General features: G+C 42.5%; 1 protein-coding gene across 2 annotated transcripts in view; it reads right to left on the bottom strand.

Annotated features, from left to right (window-relative positions):
• Positions 1-334: 334 nt before the first annotated feature.
• Positions 335-20,770, bottom strand: part of VPS13D (vacuolar protein sorting 13 homolog D) — a 292,394-nt gene continuing 271,958 nt past the window's right edge. For both annotated transcript variants that reach the window (XM_069741463.1, XM_069741464.1), the window contains 3 exons: positions 4,768-4,899; positions 2,909-3,149; positions 335-782 (listed from right to left, as the gene is read on the bottom strand). In XM_069741463.1, the coding sequence (XP_069597564.1) occupies positions 651-782; positions 2,909-3,149; positions 4,768-4,899 (505 nt within the window). In that variant the 3' untranslated portion in view covers positions 335-650. The remainder of the gene's footprint in view (positions 783-2,908; positions 3,150-4,767; positions 4,900-20,770) is intronic.

Below are 20,770 nucleotides of genomic sequence, written 5' to 3'. Positions count from 1 at the left end.
ACACATGCATCATATTGACGCACAGAGAGGGCGATCTAATGACAACGCATGCGTCGCAAAACGCTGCGTTGTGTACATGCGCTGTTGATTGCGTCACCGACGCTGCACCCAACAACGCAAATGTGAACGTTACCTAAGTCCGCTACATTGCTCCTAATTTGACTGGTGCCTTGTGTTTTACCCCAAATTAGCTCTACCAGAAAAGGGGTTTCCACAACACATTCCATACTTAGACAGCCAAGAACACTGGGATATGGGATGTGTCGGGCCGCAGGTTTATGTAGATCTAGTGCAAGTGATCAAATAATATAAACAAACGTCAGACGTCACGCAATTCGGTGTTTCATTTTCTCTTATATTTACATCATATCATAGATGTACAATATTTACAGATTTAGCAAAATAAAGGTATTTCTTCAAAATTGATTCAAGTGCGTCTATTTATAATTATTTACCGTATTAAATAGTGATTACCCCCAATATAAATTATACCCCCCAGCCCACTCCCACCTCAGTATACTGGAAAGGCAGTAGTGTTCTCCGCACATGGATATATAGGTGTACATATTCACACACACGTATGTTACAGCAGATTACGTGCCCGTGTGGACCTGGCAGGGTGATGCTTCGAGTCCTGTGCTTCTTCTTTCTTAATAGTTCAAGTCCAAGATCTCTTGTTCTTCGGTTTGTCTTAACATCAGCTGCTGCTCGTAGTACAGACTCTTCGCGTAATTTATCTCTTGGGATATTTTCACGGCAAGTGCTTCAGATTTTACATGGACCTGAACAAGAGAAACACACACAAAAAAAAAGTATTGGATCTGCATTCTTATCTCCCCAGAAATAGCGCCACACTTGAGTAAGGCTATGCCTGATACTGCAACGTGGCCCAAATTTAAAGGAACGGTACAAAGCCGTCAATGGGATGAAAAGAAAGGAAAACACCTTATTGTAAAATTATATGAGCCCTTTAAATAGTAACTAACTACAATCTAAAGTGCAAGTTCAGTTTTAGGAAAACTTTCCCCAATATGTTACCCCCACACCCATTGCATTTGTCAGTTTAAAGCAATGTCATCTGATTACTTGTCACTGCATACTCTGCCCTAAATACTTTTTTTTTTAGGGTAGGATGAATCAGAGATTTTGGGAATCCGCAGGAGGTGTATCAGGAGAGCCGTAGTGTTTATTTCTTCCTTGATCACTTAGTTAGATGAGAACATGGCCAAACAACACTGGTGATCCCACATGCAAGAGTCAGTCCATCGATTCAAGTAGTCTCCGCAAAACCATTGCTTGGGATTTGCTTAGAAATCAGGATTAAAGGGGTTGTCCAGCCTTAGGGCACAAGTCTGCAGTCATGCTATGTGACTGCAGACATGTTGATCCTCACAGTGGCGGCACTACGCACTCAGTGGATTCTCCGATGCTGGAGGAAAATGACTGCAAATATGCGATTTGCTTACATGCGGTCTTGTGCCAACTAGATGTTTGCGACCTTCCTCAATAGAAGTATTGAACACGTCTAGTCGGAATGTGGCCGAAAATCGCACACTCCCGACGCTAGCTCTGAGAAATCATCATAGCTAAGAAGATGAAAAACTGCTGACACATTAGGGTTGTACCAACTACCACCGTTTGTGAGACTTGAAACCCATCTCAACCGCTGGAAGCATTTTTCATTACAAATTTGAATAATAACCTTTGTGTTGCACCGTCTATTGCTGTCTGCAGAAAGAGACTAACAAAGTATCAAGTAAGCTCCTTTTTAAGAGGGCGTTTATAGCTCTTCTGTCTTTTTCTGAGCCCCTTTGCACTGATTTATGAAAACAGACCACAGCAAGGTTGAGTTGAACATTGTGGTCAAAAATCAGCTGAGAGGAGCCATGAAAAAACACAGAAGAGTTGTTAGGCTCTGTGCACACGGTGCAGATTATTTGCGGTTTTTTAGCGTTTTTGCGCTATAAAAACGCTATAAAGCTGAAAATAATCTGCATACATTAAGCATCCTATCATTTTTAATGAAATCCGCAACTTCTGTGCACATGATGTGCATTTTTCCGCATGAAAAAGGCATTGCGGAAAAATAATGAACCTGCTCATTAATTTTGCGTTTTTTTCGCGGTTTTCCCACTGTCTAATGCATTGGGAAATATCCGGAAAAAACCGCGCAAAAACCGCGTCAAAACCGCACGAAAAAACGCATGCGGATTTTATGCGGAAATCTGGCAGAAATGTCCGGATTTTCACAGGAATTTTCTGCATGAATTCCTGAGCGTGTGCACATAGCCTAAAACTCCCCATCAGAATGAGCTGATCAGTAGTCACTCATGTGCAAGGAAACAGTCAGTAAAAACCAGATAAACCAATTTTTTTTAATGAAACACATTTTTAAAACTGATTTTAGCTCACAATAGATGTATTTAAAGGGACTGTCTGCACTGAATGACTGTTTAAGCATAGGCGCATCACGGCATGGTCAAATATTCAAGTGCACCACCTTCCCACCTACTTATGTTTCGCTCTATGTCCACCCTCCCCTCTTTGACTGACTAACCTGGCTTTATAGAGCCAGAGAAGGGCAGACATAGACAGAAAACAAGCAGATGGGAAGCTGCACCGAGTGCTTGTGCTTGGTTTGATCAGTTGTTCTGTGCTAACACAGTCCCTTTAAGTTATATAAAAAAAATCCCCAAGAGGTGTCCATATCCTTTAACAAGCGAAGATAGTCCAGAATATACAGGAGAACAGCATGTTTTAGGCAATCCGATATTGTTACCACCATGATGGGTCACCAGGAGAACGCAAACTGCTGACAGTGGCTTTATATTAAGCAGCTCTGAAATAAAAGTATCCAAAAACAAAAAATAGAAGGAAATACATAGTCGATGTAGGAAAAACCTCTTACCATGGGTTTCTGGTGGGACGGCCCTGGTATGGCTATTCCACTACTTGTTGTGTCGGCTTTCTTTGTTAGCTGAACATAAATTTTCCCATGGTCCTTTGAAACAAGACAGTGGTAGAGATCATCATACTTAATTTCCAAAAAGATTGCGTCACGGTCCACGTACTCGCCCCATTTCAGAAAGTAGACCGCTTTGGATGAGATCAGCACGCAGTAACTGTCAATGTGGTCAACGGCGATGAAACTGTAACGTAAGAATAAGAGCGTAAATGACAAACGGCCAGTCACGGACTAAAATAACTACACGTAAAATGCCCCGATTCACCAAAGCAATTTTGCCAGAATTCTAGCGTTCTCAAGAGCCACAACATTTTTGCGCAACTTCAGAGTTGCACCAAAATGTTGTGACTTTTGGTGTGTGTTCACGGACACCACAGCTTGTCCAATGCACAATGAGCAGTGGCATACCTTACGCCAAAAAGCTTACTCCGGTTAAGGATTGGAGTAAGATTTCTGCTGTGGCACACAGTGGCCACCAGTTAGACGTTCCTGTTTCTTTAAGGGTTGTGCTCCTCTTAATGAATCAGGAGCATCTGACACCTACACGCCCCCTCATCAAAACGGGAGAGAAAATCACCGATCTGGATGAATAGGGCATAAGACTCCAGTTTTAAGACCATCTAGTTTTTTGAACCGCTGCAAAACTACAGCCGAAAACTACCCCTGGCTGAAAAACAGCATTCTGTGCATTGTAATTTTGCAGCAGCTAGAAAGATCGAGAACAAAGACCTCTGATCTATACCAAATCCGTGTACCTTAGTCATGATGGGCATTGTAGGGTATTTGCTCTGGGAGACTGAGGAATTTCATAGCAGGCTTCTTTCTTCACCAATAAGTCCCAGCGTGCATGCTCACACAAGCCACACTTGCATGTTTATAGGGGCGGGACAAGATCTTAGCGGATGTTTGAACGATATCTACACTTTCTCATTTGTCGGTGAGCATGGCCAATAAAGTATGCATCATTACCCCCGAACAAAACCGGTGGCAAAAAAAAATATTTATGGAAAAATTCCAGTAGACAAATATTTAGTCCCCTTAAAGGGAACCTGTCACCCCGAAAATCGCGGGTGAGGTAAGCCCACCGGCATCAGGGGCTTATCTGCAGCATTCTGTAATGCTGTAGATAAGCCCCCGATGTTACCTGAAAAAAGAGAAAAAGACGTTATATTATACTCACCCAGGGGCGGTCCCGCTGCTGGTCAGGTCAGATGGGTGTCTCTGGTCCGCTCCGGCGCCTCCTATCTTCATTACAAGACGTCCTCTTCTGATCTTCAGCCACGGCTCCGGCGCAGGCGTACTTTGCAGTGCCCTCTTGAGGGCAGAGGATAGTACTGCAGTGCGCAGGTGCCGGAAAGGTCAGAGGCCCGGCGCCTGCGCACTGCAGTAATTTGTCTGCCCTCAACAGGGCAGAGCAAAGTACGCCTGCGCCGGGGCTGAAGATCAGAAGAGGACGTCTTGTAATGAAGATGGGAGGCGCCGCAGTGGACCGGAGACGCCCATCCGACCTGACCAGCAGCGGGACCGCCCCTGGGTGAGTATAATATAACGTCTTTTTCTCTTTTTTCAGGTAACATCGGGGGCTTATCTACACCATTACAGAATGCTGTAGATAAGCCCCTGATGCCGGTGGGCTTACCTCACCATCGATTTTCGGGGTGACAGGTTCCCTTTAACAAATACACAAAGGAGTGTGGAATGTTACCAGACATGTTTTAGATACCTCAGTGACACAAATAGCCGACCGATAACGAGTAGAATAAATTAGACCCATTAGACTGATAAAAATCTGTGGTACTTACAACTCATCCTGGATGTTGTCTGTCAGTCTGAACAGCTGCTCCTGTCCCTCAGCCTGGGTCTCGGAATACCTTGGAAGAAGACCTTGAGGACTTGTGCAACAACGAGGTCTTCGTACCCTCTGAACTTGCATTCTACAAAGACACAAAGAGAAAAAGGTTTTCGACTATTAGGAAAAAAAGTGTCCTTTAAAAAAAAAAATATTGACCAAAACGTAACCACCGATGGTGGACACCAACAGTTGAGGGCAAAAAGGCTACAAACTCAAGAATAGTTGAATGCTTTTGCAGAGTCCTGGAAAGGATTTGGGAGATTCTTCTGTTAACATTGCCAGTGTTCTGTACCTTAGAAGGATCAGAGCCAAGCTGTAAAAGAAAATCCATCCAACACATACTCAAACGTTTCCGTAACTGGCTTTTACTACTGGCAAATATGACATTAATCGAACGCAAAGGGGAGAACAAAGAACACCAAAGATCCCGCTCCATGAAATTGTAACTCTCCCTCTCTCTGTTCTATTGATTTAAAAAGAAAGGCCATAAAATATATTCTGGCATATGGAATAAAGTTCACTGGGCTCCAAAAAAAAACTTTTTTTTCAATTTTAGTATTAAGTTAAAAGGAATGTATACAGAGGAAATGGGGGAGAGGGGAAAAAATGAGGCTCGAGAACAAAGATACTTCTGTATCCAGCAACTCCTGGTAGCATAACATTCAACTTGGTAATAGAATTTGTCACTAAGGACCCTCAAGTGTAATGGGGTTTTACACTTAAGTTATTTCTCCAAGTGCTAGAATGAACAGCGCGGATTGTCACCGTCTACAAGCGCCTGCCAAACTGGTCAGTTTGGTCTGGAAGACGAGCCACATTCCACACTATGTCATGGTTTTTTGTTTTTTTTTCTTCTTATAAACTACAGTCTGTTCCGCTGTCTCAAGTTTCTTTCTGTAAATAATAAGAAACACTGATGAATCTCGAAAAAAAAAAAAAAAAAGTTGGAAATTTGCAAAAACCGTAGTGTGGCGCACATCTGTGTTACATTAAACGTGCACTCAATAGATTTTCTGATTCTTTTTTAATGAGCACACAAAGGCAATACAAGACAGAAATGCCCCAATGTCTGCTGGTCGCAGCGGGGGAGAGCGCGGCTCAATGAAGAGACAAAAAAAAAAAGAGAGAGCGGGGATGGTGTCAGAAAGTTCAAGCACGGGCACAGAGAGAGGAGAAAATGTAGAGGCTTCAGCCAGTGACGGTATAACGCAAGTGTCCATACCCAATGGCGGGTATCCCAAAACGTGAGGCCGACGGGAGAAGAGGACATATCGACACCATGTGCTTGGGAGATTGAATGCCTCATCCATTACTTATGGAAGTAGGATTCTGGGCTGTCACTTCAGGAGATCTGATCTCCCTACAATCAGCAATAAAAAGGCCAAAAAAGAGACTTTACATTCTAATGGAGGATTTTTCCCAAATTTGCCAGAAATGGTATTTGCACATTGCTGTAGAGTTAAAATCCTCTGGTGGAAGATAGTTCACCGATATGTAACTAGTAGTGATGAGCGAATATACTCGTTACTATGTGCACATAAATTGCAGAATGCATTAAAAATGATGGGATGCTTATGTATGCGCTTTTTAAGCGTTTTTTTCCAGCGGAAAACGGCCAAAAAACCCGCAAAAAAAAACCGCAAAAAATCCTGAACGTGTGCACATAGCCTAAAGGGAAAAACTCTGGACCAAAGAATTGGCCAACTGGGGACTGGACGATGGAAGTGTTGATTCTTCTCAGGTTGACCAATAGACTATCATCATATGTTTACATGGATAGTAGCACATACCGATGAAGATTTTTTGCATTTGGATTACAGTGGATATAAAACGTCTACACATCCCTGTTAGAATGCCAGATTTTTGTAATGTTAAAAAATAAAATCATAGCAAGAATAATAATTTCAGAACTTTTTCCACCCATAATCTGTACCAATCTATTATTTCTATGCAGCTGTCTCGCTCAGGTCAGGATAGCTGAAGGCGATGCAATCCTCGCACAAGTAATCCAGCCGTCTGATTGCACCCTTAAACTAATACTTTGTTGGAATCCCGTTTGAAACTATCACAGCATTCAGTCTTTTTGATTTGAGTCAATCAGCGTTGTACATCTAGAATAGCCATGTTTACCCACTCTTCCTTACAGTAGCTACAAATCTGTCAGATTAAGAAAGCATCTTCTGTATACAGCGTCTTCTTCAGGTCACCCACAGATGTTCAATTGGATTCAGGTCTGAGCCATTCCAAAAAGTTCATCTTCTTCCGGTAAAGCCATTATTTTGTTGATTTGGAGGAATGCTTAGGGTTGTTGTTCGGCTGAAAGGCTAAAATCCTCTTAATCTTCAACTTTTCAACAGAGGCCTGAAGGTTTTGTAGCAAAATTGACTGATTTTTGGAACGGTTAATAATTACCTTCACCTTGACTAAAGCCCACATTCCAAAAGAACTGCAAAATTATGCCCTAAAGAATAATGCTGGTTAACTTTAGGTATGGTGTTCTTTTGGTGAGGTGCAGTGTTGGCTTTGTGCCAAAAATACCTTCTGAACAACTTTGGTGTCATCATAACATAACACGTTTTTCCACAGACTTTTGGAAGACTTGATGTAGGTTTTGGCAAACGCTTTTAGATATCGTCAATATCCAATATGCTAGTTCTGGTTCATCTTCTACACATTTGCAAATATGATGAAATTAAGGTGTTTAATTAGTAAAGCAAATTAGAGCTTTCTAACAGTAGTGAATGCAGCCAATCACTTCATCATGTCTCAGCCTGGCAGGAGCTTGTCTGCCTCTCACCAGTCGCATGATACTATGTTTTTCCAGCTGATGAGGCCACACATATAGTAATTCTTCATCGTTGTGAATGGCAATGATAGACTGATATTTACTGTGGGACATGTGGGAACCAGCTACTGAAAAAAAAATGCCCAGTGCATTATATTTAATAATCCTATAAAAATGTTTAAGTTTATCTTCTTGGTGAGATATACAGTGGCATTTAAAAGTTTGGGCACCCCTAGTCAAAATTACTGTTATCGTGAACACTTAAGCACGTTGAAGATGAAATGATCTCTAAAAGGCCTAAAGTTACATATCTATATATATAATTGTCTAAGGGTTTTTCCGTCTGTGTGTCTGTCTGTCTGTCTGTCCTGGAAATCCCGGCTCTCTGATTGGTCGAGGCCGCCAGGCCTCGACCAATCAGAGACCGGCACAGCATCGACGTAGAAATCCCGCGTCTCTGATTGGTCGAGGCCGCCAGGCCTCGACCAATCAGCAACGGGCACAGCGACGATGATGTCATAAAGGACGTAGAAATCCCGCGTCTGATTGGTCGAGGCCGCCAGGCCTCGACCAATCAGCAACGGGCACAGCGACGATGATGTCATAATGGTTGCCATGGCGACGATGATCTCATAAAGGTTGCCTCGACCAATCAGCGACGGGCACAGTCTGCCGCAAATTCTGGAATCATCATTGTCCAAATATAACAGGGACATGCATATTCTAGAATACCCGATGCGTTAGAATCGGGCCACAATCTAGTATATCTATATATATAATTGTCTAAGGGTTTTTCCGTCTGTCTGTCTGTCCTGGAAATCCCGCGTTTCTGATTGGTCGAGGCCGCCAGGCCTCGACCAATCAGCGACGGGCACAGCGACGATGATGTCATAAAGGACGTAGACATCCCGCGTCTGATTGGTCGAGGCCGCCAGGCCTCGACCAATCAGCAACGGGCACAGTATCGACGTAGATGTCATAATGGTTGCCATGGCGACGATGATGTCATAAAGGTTGCCAGGCCTCGACCAATCAGCGACGGGCACAGCATGGCGACGATGATGTCATAAAGGTTGCCAGGCCTCGACCAATCAGCGACGGGCACAGTCTGCTGCGAATTTGCCTCGACCAATCAGCGACGGGCACAGTATCGACGTAGATGTCATAATGGTTGCCATGGCGACGATGATGTCATAAAGGTTGCCTTGACCAATCAGCGACGGGCACAGTCTGCCGCGAATTCTGGAATCATCATTGTCCATATACTACGGGGACATGCATATTCTAGAATACCCGATGCGTTAGAATCGGGCCATAATCTAGTATATATATATATATATATATATATATATATATACACATACCGTATATACTCGAGTATAAGCCGACCCGAGTATAAGCCGACCCCCCTAATTTTGCCACAAAAAACTGGGAAAACTTATTGACTCGAGTATAAGCCTACGGTAGAAAATGCAGCATTTACCGGTGAATTTCAAAAATAAAAATAGATGCTCCATACCGTTCATTATTGCCCCATAGATGCTCCATATACAACTGTGCTATATAGAATGCTCTGCACCTTTGATTATGGCCCCATAGATGCTCCTTATAATGCTGTGCCATATATGCTCTGCACCTTTGATTATGGCCCCATAGGTGCTCCTTATAATGCTGTGCCCCATATATGCTCTGCACCTTTATGGCCCCATAGGTGCTCCTTAGAATGCTGTGCCCCATATATGCTCTGCACCTTTATGGCCCCATAGGTGCTCCTTAGAATGCTGTGCCCCATATATGCTCTGCACCTTTATGGCCCCATAGGTGCCCCTTATAATGCTGTGCCCCTTATATGCTCTGCACCTTTATGGCCCCATAGGTGCTCCTTATAATGCTGTGCCCCATATATGCTCTGCACCTTTATGGCCCCATAGATGCTCCTTATAATGCTGTGCCCCATATATGCTCTGCACCTTTATGGCCCCATAGGTGCTCCTTAGAATGCTGTGCCCCATATATGCTCTGCACCTTTATGGCCCCATAGGTGCTCCTTAGAATGCTGTGCCCCATATATGCTCTGCACCTTTATGGCCCCATAGGTGCCCCTTATAATGCTGTGCCCCTTATATGCTCTGCACCTTTATGGCCCCATAGGTGCCCCTTATAATGCTGTGCCCCATATATGCTCTGCACCTTTATGGCCCCATAGGTGCTCCTTAGAATGCTGTGCCCCATATATGCTCTGCACCTTTATGGCCCCATAGGTGCCCCTTATAATGCTGTGCCCCTTATATGCTCTGCACCTTTATGGCCCCATAGGTGCTCCTTATAATGCTGTGCCCCTTATATGCTCTGCACCTTTATGGCCCCATAGGTGCTCCTTATAATGCTGTGCCCCTTATATGCTCTGCACCTTTATGGCCCCATAGGTGCTCCTTATAATGCTGTGCCCCATATATGCTCTGCACCTTTATGGCCCCATAGGTGCTCCTTATAATGCTGTGCCCCATATATGCTCTGCACCTTTATGGCCCCATAGGTGCTCCTTATAATGCTGTGCCCCATATATGCTCTGCACCTTTATGGCCCCATAGGTGCTCCTTATAATGCTGTGCCCCTTATATGCTCTGCACCTTTATGGCCCCATAGGTGCTCCTTATAATGCTGTGCCCCTTATATGCTCTGCACCTTTATGGCCCCATAGGTGCTCCTTATAATGCTGTGCCCCATATATGCTCTGCACCTTTATGGCCCCATAGGTGCTCCTTATAATGCTGTGCCCCATATATGCTCTGCACCTTTATGGCCCCATAGGTGCTCCTTATAATGCTGTGCCCCATATATGCTCTGCACCTTTATGGCCCCATAGGTGCTCCTTATAATGCTGTGCCCCTTATATGCTCTGCACCTTTATGGCCCCATAGGTGCTCCTTAGAATGCTGCTGGTGCTGCCATAAAAAAAAAATAAATCACATACTCACCTCTCTTCTCAGGACGCCGGCGCTTTCAATAATTACCTGCTCCTCTGCGGCTCCGTCTCCAGCACTGACGCTCAGCAGAGGGCGCGCACTGACTACGTCACAGCGCCCTCTAACCTGGGCGTCATTGCTAGAGGACGCTGCAGACGGAGCCGGAGCGAGGAGCAGGTAATTATAGCGCTGCGCTCCCCTTACCTGCTGCGGCGCGGTCCCTGCAGTCCCTGGCTTCTCCGGCGCTGCAGCTTCTTCCTGTAATTGAGCGGTCACATGGCACCGATCATTTACAGCAATGGCTATGCGGCTCCTCCCCTATGGGGGTGGAGCTGCCTATTCATTTCTGTAATGAGCGGTGCCATGTGACCGCTCAGTGCAGGAAGAATCTGCAGCGCCGGAGAAGCCAGGGACTGCAGGGACCGCGCTGGGAGCAGGTAAGTATGATTACACAGCCCCCGCTCCCCCTCCCCTGCTGACACCCGGGTATATGACTCGAGTATAAGCCGAGAGGGGGACTTTCAGCCCAAAAAAATGGGCTGAAAATCTCGGCTTATACTCGAGTATATACGGCACATACATACATATATATATATATACACATACATACATATATATATACATACATACATACATATATATACACACACACACACAGTATATATATATATATATACACATATATACACACACACACAGTATATATATATATATATATATATATCTTTTACATTTTAAAAACTAGGCCGGTCTCACACTAGAGAGAAACAAGTCTTGTGGACGGCGGAGGAGGTTAAAACAAAACTCTGGCCACAATGATCAAAAGGTATGTGTGGAGAAAAAGGGCACAGAATTTCAGGAAAAGAACATCTCGCTGAATGGGGGTGGATCAATTGTACTTTGGGATTGTGTTGCAGCCAATGACACGGGGAACATTTCACGGGTAGAGGGAAGAATGGATTTAATTAAAGAGGATGGCTTCTACAAATGGATAATGATCCTAAACACACGTCAAAATCCACAATTGACTACCTCAAAAGAAACAAGCTGAAGGTTTTACAATGGCCCTCACAGTCCCCTGATCTGAACATCATTGAAAATCTGCATCTAGACCTCAAAATAGCAGTGCATGCAAGATGACCCAGGAATCTCACAGAACTGGAAGAATGGATGAAAATCCCTCAAACAAGAATTGAAAGACTCTTGTCTGGCTACAAAAAGCGTTTACAGGCTGCGTTACTTTCAAATGGGGGGTGCTACTAGGCACTATCCATGCAGGGTGCCCAAACTTTTGCACCAGCCCATTTTCCTCTTTGCAATGTTTAAAATGTAAAAGATGAAAATATGTATTTTTATTTTTGCCTAAAATACAAAGGAAATGTGCCATCTTTAGTTTAAGGCCTTTTAGAGATCATTTCATCTTCAACTTGCTTAATTTTTCACAACAGTAATTGTGACCAGGGGTGCCCAAACTTTTACAAGCCACTGTATAGTCTATAATGAAAATAATTCAATGCAGCTTAAAGGGGTTGTCTTGCCACATACACCTCCTTTAAAACGGGGGGTGACTACTAGTGGTCTGGATCAAACACAACACACATTAGACAGCTCTGGCGGCCACTCTTAGCTAATGTCTACATGGGTTGGAACGGATGTAGATAATCTCCACAGCAAATCTACAGAAACTGGGTTGATTTTCTCGTAGAGTTGCTGAAGATTTTCTAGTGAATTGTATAAAAAAAATCACGCTTTTCAATGCTTCTTTGGATAAATCTACGTTGTGAATTGAAAGCTCTGCAAGATTCCTAGTGCTCTCCATGGATCTAGAATTTGTAATGGAGCCCCCAACACATGTGATCAGAGAATACATACCCCAAATGGCGCAAAACAAGCAAATTGTAAGCAGATATGTCGCTAGATTTCACAATGCTAAACTGCATACATTATAAAATAGATTTGTTAAGCCTTATGAGGATGGTGTACTGACTTTGAAACTATGTTAGACCGACTGTATAATCTGGAAATATTAAAATGAGCTTTTTATAAATACCGCCGTTAAGAGTGAGTAAGTGTATTCAGTCTCTGCCCACCCAGCCTGACAGTTTCAGTTTGTACTGAGCAGTGTGAGATCTCAGCAGCAGCAGAGAGGAGGGACACTGAGATGTAAAACAGGGTAGGTGGGGGAGATTGTATAACCATTACGAAATAAGTATACCAGCCTCATAACTCTAATTTGTAGGGATATCCATATTTGAGGATATGGAATATCGCTAGATATGCCACACACTTCCTGACAGAAGTTGTGTCTCTTATCCATGTTATGTAAATAAAAGCTTATAACTTGACGTTAAATTCATCCATTGGTTGTATAAATTATTCTTTTGAAAGCTGAAACCTTCCGAAATGTGGTTTAGGTTAAGAAAATAAATTGGCATCAATGAAGAAATATTGATCAGTTAATGGACACAGAATGGTCAGATTTTGGCAAGACAAATGTTTTGTCGCCCACAGAAAGTAATGTGATATTCAAACAAATAATTAACTTAAAATACAAATATATGTTGCATAACATTGGTGAATGAAGTTGTGGTGCTATTAGAGTCATATTTAATATTTTGTGTGACTTCCATGAGCTTGAAGGACTGCATCCATGCGGTTCAACAATGATTCATACAATTTATTAATTAAGTCATCAGGAATAGCAAAGAATGCAGTCTTACATGCCTCCCAGAGTTCATCTAGATTCTTTGGTTTTATCTTCCAAGATCCCTCTTTCATCCTACCCCAAACATGCTCAATGATGTTCATGTCTGGTGACTGGCTGGCCAGTCCTTGAGCACCTTGATCTCTTTTGCCTGGAGGAACTTTGTTGTAGAGATGGATGTATGAAATGTGGCACCATCCTGCTGCACAATCTGACCCCGTTTATGATTTGGAATATAAGAGGTAGCTAATACTTCTTGATATTTTAGGCTATTGATATTGCCTTCCACCTTGCAAATGGTCCGCACACCCCCATACTAAATGTAACCTCAGACCATGATCTTTCCACGACCAAATGTAGCTGTTTTCTGGGTGTATTTTGGATCCATACTGGCTCCAGTAGGTCTCCTGCAGTATTTGCGGTGGCTGTGGTGTAATTCTACTGAACATTCATCGGAGAAATCCACCTTCTGCCACTTTTCCAGCGTCCATCTGTTTAGCAGGCTGTGGGACTTTGCAAATGCCACATGGTTTTTTATTTGCCTTTTGTTTAGTATTGGCTTCTGGGCACTGATTCGACCATGGAGGCCATTTCGAGACAGAATCCTACAAACTGTTCTAGTTGATACAGGGACTTGAGGTAACCAGGCCTGTTGGAGATCTGCTGCAGTGGAAGAGGGGCTTGCTTTGGATTTTCTAACCAACAAACATTCTTCCTGAGCAGCTGTCTTGCGGGGTCTGCCGGATCTGGGCTTGTCAAACATCTCCAGTCTCTTCAAATCTTGTTTTAATTCTTTGTACTTGACGCTGAGACACATTAAAGGTGCCAGCCACCTCTGAGGGATCTGGTCTTCAGCTTCTTGATAATCCAGGCTTTGGTGCAGGGTGGATTTTTGGCATGTTGTCAGACCTCAAGTTGCAGTTCAAGTGAAGGTCTGGGGTGCTGGTTTTCTTTTTACACATGCACACACACACACACACACTAATTAACCAATCATTTACTGAGCACAGGTGAGGATGTAAACTAGGATTGGGTGCATTATATGACCAGGCGACAGAACTTTTGTCTTGCCAAAATCTGACCATTCTGTGTCCATTAACTGATCAATATTTCTGCATTGATGCCAATTTATTTTCTTAACCTACGGTAAACCACATTTCGGAGGGTTTCAGCTTTCAAAAGAATAATTTATACAAACAATGGATGAATTTAACGTCAGGTTATAAGCTTTCATTTACATAACATGGATAAGCGACATAACTTCTGTCAGGGAGCGTATGAATGCTGAAGGCCCATCCTGCTTTAGTCTAAGCTTATAAGTCTTGTAGTTTGCTGATGGTTGCTCAGGGCACTATATTGGGAACATTATATGTAAGCATTTCCCTAAGGCATCATCATAGGTTCAGCGAAGGTAAACAGAATATAGATACATACCTTACATAAGCAAACCTGCCCTACTACATGACTGCACAACATGATCCATTACAGCAGAGGTGCCGTCATGCAGACTAGAAAATGTAAAGCATTCAACTGCATAAGGAAAATAGAAAAAAAAACGACTTGAGAGCGAACAGATGAGCCTTAAGTGTATAATTATCACAGTGCCGTAATGAATCACTCACGGCCATATACAAGATGGATTTCATAATCACGACCATATGACACACTGATAGAGAAGTCGCCACTGCATTATTACACAATGACAGCATGGTTCAGCTCTTTATTAAGGATTTATCAATTAGAGGCAAGATAACGTTCTGCAAGGATAAAAATGTCTGGCACAGAAGAGTCGTGACCCCGCCTGGCCCACACATTGCACTTATACACAATACTAATTAAGGACTTTGGACATTTTTGCAGGCATTTATCTTATTATTTAAAAAAAATAAACCACTTTGCAAATAGTCTCATATTATTAAATTATAATATACATGTATGTATATATATATATATATATATATATATATATATATATATATATATATATATATATATATACACACACACATACATATACACACACAGTACAGACCAAAAGTTTGGACACACCTTATCATTTAAAGATTTTTCTGTATTTTCATGACTATGAAAATTGTACATTCACACTGAAGGCATCAAAACTATGAATTAACACATGTGGAATTATATACTTAACAAAAAAGTGTGAAACAACTGAAATTATGTCTTATATTCTAGGTTCTTCAAAGTAGCCACCTTTTGCTTTGATGACTGCTTTGCACACTTTTGGCATTCTCTTGATGAGCTTCAAGAGGTAGTCACCGGGAATGGTCTTCCAACAATCTTGAAGGAGTTCCCAGAGATGCTTAGCACTTGTTGGCCCTTTTGCCTTCACTCTGCGGTCCAGCTCACCCCAAACCATCTCGATTGGGTTCAGGTCTGGTGACTGTGGAGGCCAGGTCATCTGGCGTAGCACCCCATCACTCTCCTTCTTGGTCAAATAGCCCTTACACAGCCTGGAGGTGTGTTTGGGATCATTGTCCTGTTGAAAAATAAATGAAGGTCCAACTAAACACAAACCGGATGGAATAGCATGCCGCTGCAAGATGCTGTGGTAGCCATGCTGGTTCAGTATGCCTTCAATTTTGAATAAGTCCCCAACAGTGTCATCAGCAAAGCCCCCCACACCATCACACCTTATCCTCGATGCTTCACGGTGGGAACCAGAATATTAGAGTCCATCGGTTCACCTTTTCTGCGTCACACAAAGACACGGTGGTTGGAACCAAAGATCTCAAATTTGGACTCATCAGACCAAAGCACAGATTTCCACTGGTCTAATGTCCATTCCTTGTGTTCTTTAGCCCAAACAAGTCTCTTCTGCTTGTTGTCTGTCCTTAGCAGTGGTTTCCTAGCAGCTATTTTACCATGAAGGCCTGCTGCACAAAGTCTCCTCTTAACAGTTGTTGTAGAGATGTGTCTGCTGCTAGAACTCTGTGTGGCATTGACCTGGTCTCTAATCTGAGCTGCGGTTAGCAATTTCTGAGGCTGGTGACTCAGATAAACTTCTCAGAAGCAGAGGTGACTCTTGGTTTTCCTTTCCTGGGGTGGTCCTCATGTGAGCCAGTTTCTTTGTAGCGCTTGATGGTTTTTGCCACTGCACTTGGGGACACTTTCAAAGTTTACCCAATTTTTTGGACTGACTGACCTTCATTTCTTAAAGTAATGATGGCCACTCGTTTTTCTTTACTCAGCTGCTTTTTTCTTGCCATAATACAAATTCTAACAGTCTATTCAGTAGGACTATCAGCTGTGTATCCACCAGACTTCTGCACAACACAACGGATGGTCCCAACCCCATTTATAAGGCAAGAAACCCCACTTATTAAACCTGACAGTGCACACCTGTGGATTGAAAACCATTCCCGGTGACTACCTCTTGAAGCTCATCAAGATAATGCCAAGAGTGTGCAAAGCAGTCATCAAAGCAAAAGGTGGCTACTTTGAAGAACCTAGAATATAAGACATAATTTCAGTTGTTTCACACTTTTTTGTTAAGTATATAATTCCACATGTGTTAATTCATAGTTTTGATGCTTTCAGGGTGAATGTACAATTTTTATAATCATGAAAAGTTCAGTAGGACTATCAGCTGTGTATCCACCAGACTTCTGCTCAACACAACGGATGGTCCCAACCCAATTTATAAGGCAAGAAATCCCACTTATTAAACCTGACAGGGCACACCTGTGAAGTGAAAACCATTCCCAGTGACTACCTCTTGAAAACCATCAAGAGAATGCCAAGAGCGTGTAACCAAAGCAAAAGGTGGCTACTTTGAAGAACCTAGAATATAAGACATATTTTCAGTTGTTTCACACTTTTTTGTTAAGTATATAATTCCACATGTGTTAATTCATAGTTTTGATGCCTTCAGTGTGAATGTACAATTTTTATAGTCATGAAAATACAGAAAAATCTTTAAATGAGAAGGTGTGTCCAAACTTTTGGTCTGTACTGTATATATATATATATATATATATATATATATATATATATTGCTAAAAAAAATAAAGGGAACACTAAAATACCACACCGTAGATATAACTGAATAAAATATTCCAGTTGTAAATCTTTATTCACTACATAGTGGAAAGCGTTGAGAACAATAAAACATAAAAATTATCAATGTAAATCAAAATTAATATCTCGGATGCCTTGACTTGGAACGATGCTCAAAATAAAATACAGGCTGATCCAACTTCAGTGGAAATACCTCAAGACAAGGAAATGATGCTCAGTAGTGTGTGTGGCCTCCACGTGCCTGTATGACCTCCCTACAACCCCTCGGCATGCTCCTGATGCGGCGGCAGATGGTCTCCTTAGGGATCTCCTCCCAGACCTGGACTAAAGCATCCGCCAACTCCTGGACAGTGTGTGGTGCAACGTGACTTTGGTGGATGGTGCGAGACATGATGTCCCAGATGTGTTCAATCGGATTCAGGTCTGGGGAACGGGCGGGCCAGTCCATAGCTTCAATGCCTTCATCTTGCAGGAACTGCTGTCACACTCCAGCCACATGAGGTCTGGCATTGTCCTGCATTAGGAGGAACCCAGGGCAAACCGCACCAGCATATGGTCTCACAAGGGGTCTGAGGATCTTATCTCGGTACCTAATGGCAGTCAGGCTACCTCTGGCGAGCACATGGAGGGCTATGCGGCCCTCCAAAGAAATGCCACCCCACACCATTACTGACCCACTGGACAGGATTTCTGGACATGTGAACATGGCCTTATGGTGAGCTATACATTGGATCAAAATGTGGGGCTGCGTAATTGACTTGTGTTTCATTGTTATTCAACCATTTATGATGAAAAGCAAAAGTGCTGCTCTAAAGAATGATCAAGTACGTGTCTGTGTGAGATGCCTGACAAATTAATGGAAGCTTATCTCGAAATTTCCATTTTACGGCATATATAATGTCAACCAGAGACTGATCTCCCGTCTCTGCGGAGAACAGAGATTGCGGCACGCTGTGCTCCTGGAGGGAAGCTTAACACAAAACAGTCACATCCACACTGGATTCAATAGACCATTCAGAAACATGTGAAGCAAATAATCTCATACGCTAGAAGTGTTTTTATAAAGTGTGTTTATTTTTTTCCCTTTTTCTTCCTTCTGATTGAAAGAGTCAAGATGACCTAAGCATGTAGCGCCAAGATGACTTCATGTAATGGCTCAATTTATTTTTTGTTATGGTGTAACGGAAAGTTCACTCTTCCAGATCTCTATATATATATGAGGGGCGATCCAAAAGTAATGATAATCGGTTATTTCTATTGCACACAGAAATTAAAATAAAATGTTTTCTTCTCTCTTAGGTACCCACTAGTCCAGGAAAAAAAAATCACTTAAATAGACCACGATTTCATTTGAATATGAACTGCCGAGGAGTGAACATCAAAATGGAAAAAAACGAGCTCAGAGCTGTCATCAAATACCTCTGCTTGAAAAAAATGACTACCAAAGACATACACAGCGACTTGGTGGAAACATTGGGGGACTCTTCTCCTCCATATTCCACAGTTGCATGCTGGGCCAAGGAATTTAAGCTGGGAAGAACATCGACGGAAGATGAACATCGTCAAGGACGCCCATCCACGTCCCTCAATGAAGAAAACGTGAAAAAAGTTGAAGAAGTTGTATTGGCAGATCGAAGAGTGACTATCAGGCATGTAGCTGAGGTCACAGGGATCTCATATGGCAGTATTCAAAGAATCATTGCAAAAGAATTGCATATGAGATAGGTCTCCGCGCGTTGGGTGCCAAAAATGTTAACCGACGAGCAAAAGAAGAAACGAGTTGACATTTCAATAGCAAATCTCAAAAAGTTCCAAGCAGACAAGGAAAATTTTTTGTCACATTTTTTGACCATGGACAAGACCAGGATCCACCACTTTGATCCCGAAACTAAACAACAATCGATGACGTGGAAACGAGCCGACGCCGAAGAAATTCAAAGTGTCAAGCTCAGCAGGGAAGGTTATGGCGTCCGTTTTTTGGGACGCTGAAGGAATTATTATGGTGGACTATTTGGAGAAGGGAGCCACTATTACGGGCTCCTACTACGCAGAACAAATAAGAAGATTGTGGGAGGCTATCAAGGAGAAAAGGCGCGGCCAACTGCGGGCTGGAGTGCTGTTTCACCAAGATAACGCGCCGGCTCGCAAAGCTGCAGTTGCCATGGCTACCATTCAAGAAGCGGGCTTTGAACTGGTGGAACACCCCCCCTATTGGCCAGATCTAGCCCCCAGTGACTTCTTTCTCTTTCCTCGGCTCAAGGAACACCTCCGGGGCAAGAAATTTGATGACAATAGCGACGTGATAACCGCTGTTGGGGATTTTTTTGAGGGTCAAGATCAAGAATTTTTTTCTAAGGGAATTCTAAGTTTAGAAAAGAGATGGACTAAATGTATAGACTTGATAGGAGACTATGTAAAAAAATAAAAACATTTTTTGACTATATTCATTGTGTTTAGTATTGATTATCATTACTTTTGGATCGCCCCTCGTATATATATATATATATTAATAAGATCTTCGTCAGTTGCAAACTATATTGACCTTTAGGTGTGGTCTTGGAAATTGACACTTATGAAGACATTTTTCCGTACCTCATTCTTTTGGGCAAAAAACAGTATTTTTGAAAAAAGGTTTTTATTTATTTAAAATTTTCAGCTTATTTGGCTTTCCCGGTCTTTTTGGATTACATAGTTGGCTGCGGAATGACCGATCTTCTAAGCCGATTTATGACAATCAAAGTTGGCAATATTGGTGTCAAGACCATAAATGTATCAAGTAGCCATAAGATCTGACGGATCCAACCATTATGTTGACTATAAAGCAACAATTTATATTCTGTTACTTCATATATGGCACTTATCTCTCTTTATAAGAGTGAACACAATGCTTCAACCAACAATAGATATATTTGTCTTATTTAATTTAGAAACCACTTTCAGCTTTTTTTCCCCCCCTCATCGATCTTACTGCCCAGACCATGGGCAGGGACCGGCTCCTGTATTCTAATCATCCATGTTTTACTCTAAAATGCTGCAGCGTTTCAGAGAAAAAGAATAACTTAGTGAGTGGGGACAAAGTGACTAGTCCAGGAGGCAGGACCCTGCTGTCTTTTCCCCACCCACTCAGACAGATTGACAGGTCTCTCCCGATGCACATGCACATACATATTTTATACTCTGAAATGCCTGTATTTGTAATCCACGAGCCAGCCTCTGATTCATGGTGTCCATAGTTAGGCCAATATGATTTAGGTGATAGGTTCCATTTAATTTGTTGACAAACGATGTCCAAGATTCTCCTAAGAAAAGAACAGCTTGTCTTTCCCGGAGGTTTCAGGCACAGCATGTGCTTGATGGTAAATGCTGGGTCTTCCAGGCATATCCACTAGTTGCTGCGAGTACATCTGTATTCCCTCTCCTCCATAAACTATAAAGTGGTTGATTCAGAATGAGTTCC

Source organism: Ranitomeya imitator, chromosome 10 (genome assembly GCF_032444005.1).
Source record: "Ranitomeya imitator isolate aRanImi1 chromosome 10, aRanImi1.pri, whole genome shotgun sequence".
NCBI lineage: Eukaryota > Metazoa > Chordata > Amphibia > Anura > Dendrobatidae > Ranitomeya > Ranitomeya imitator.
Note: the sequence above shows the minus strand (reverse complement) of the source record. Positions and strands in the feature narration are given on the sequence as shown.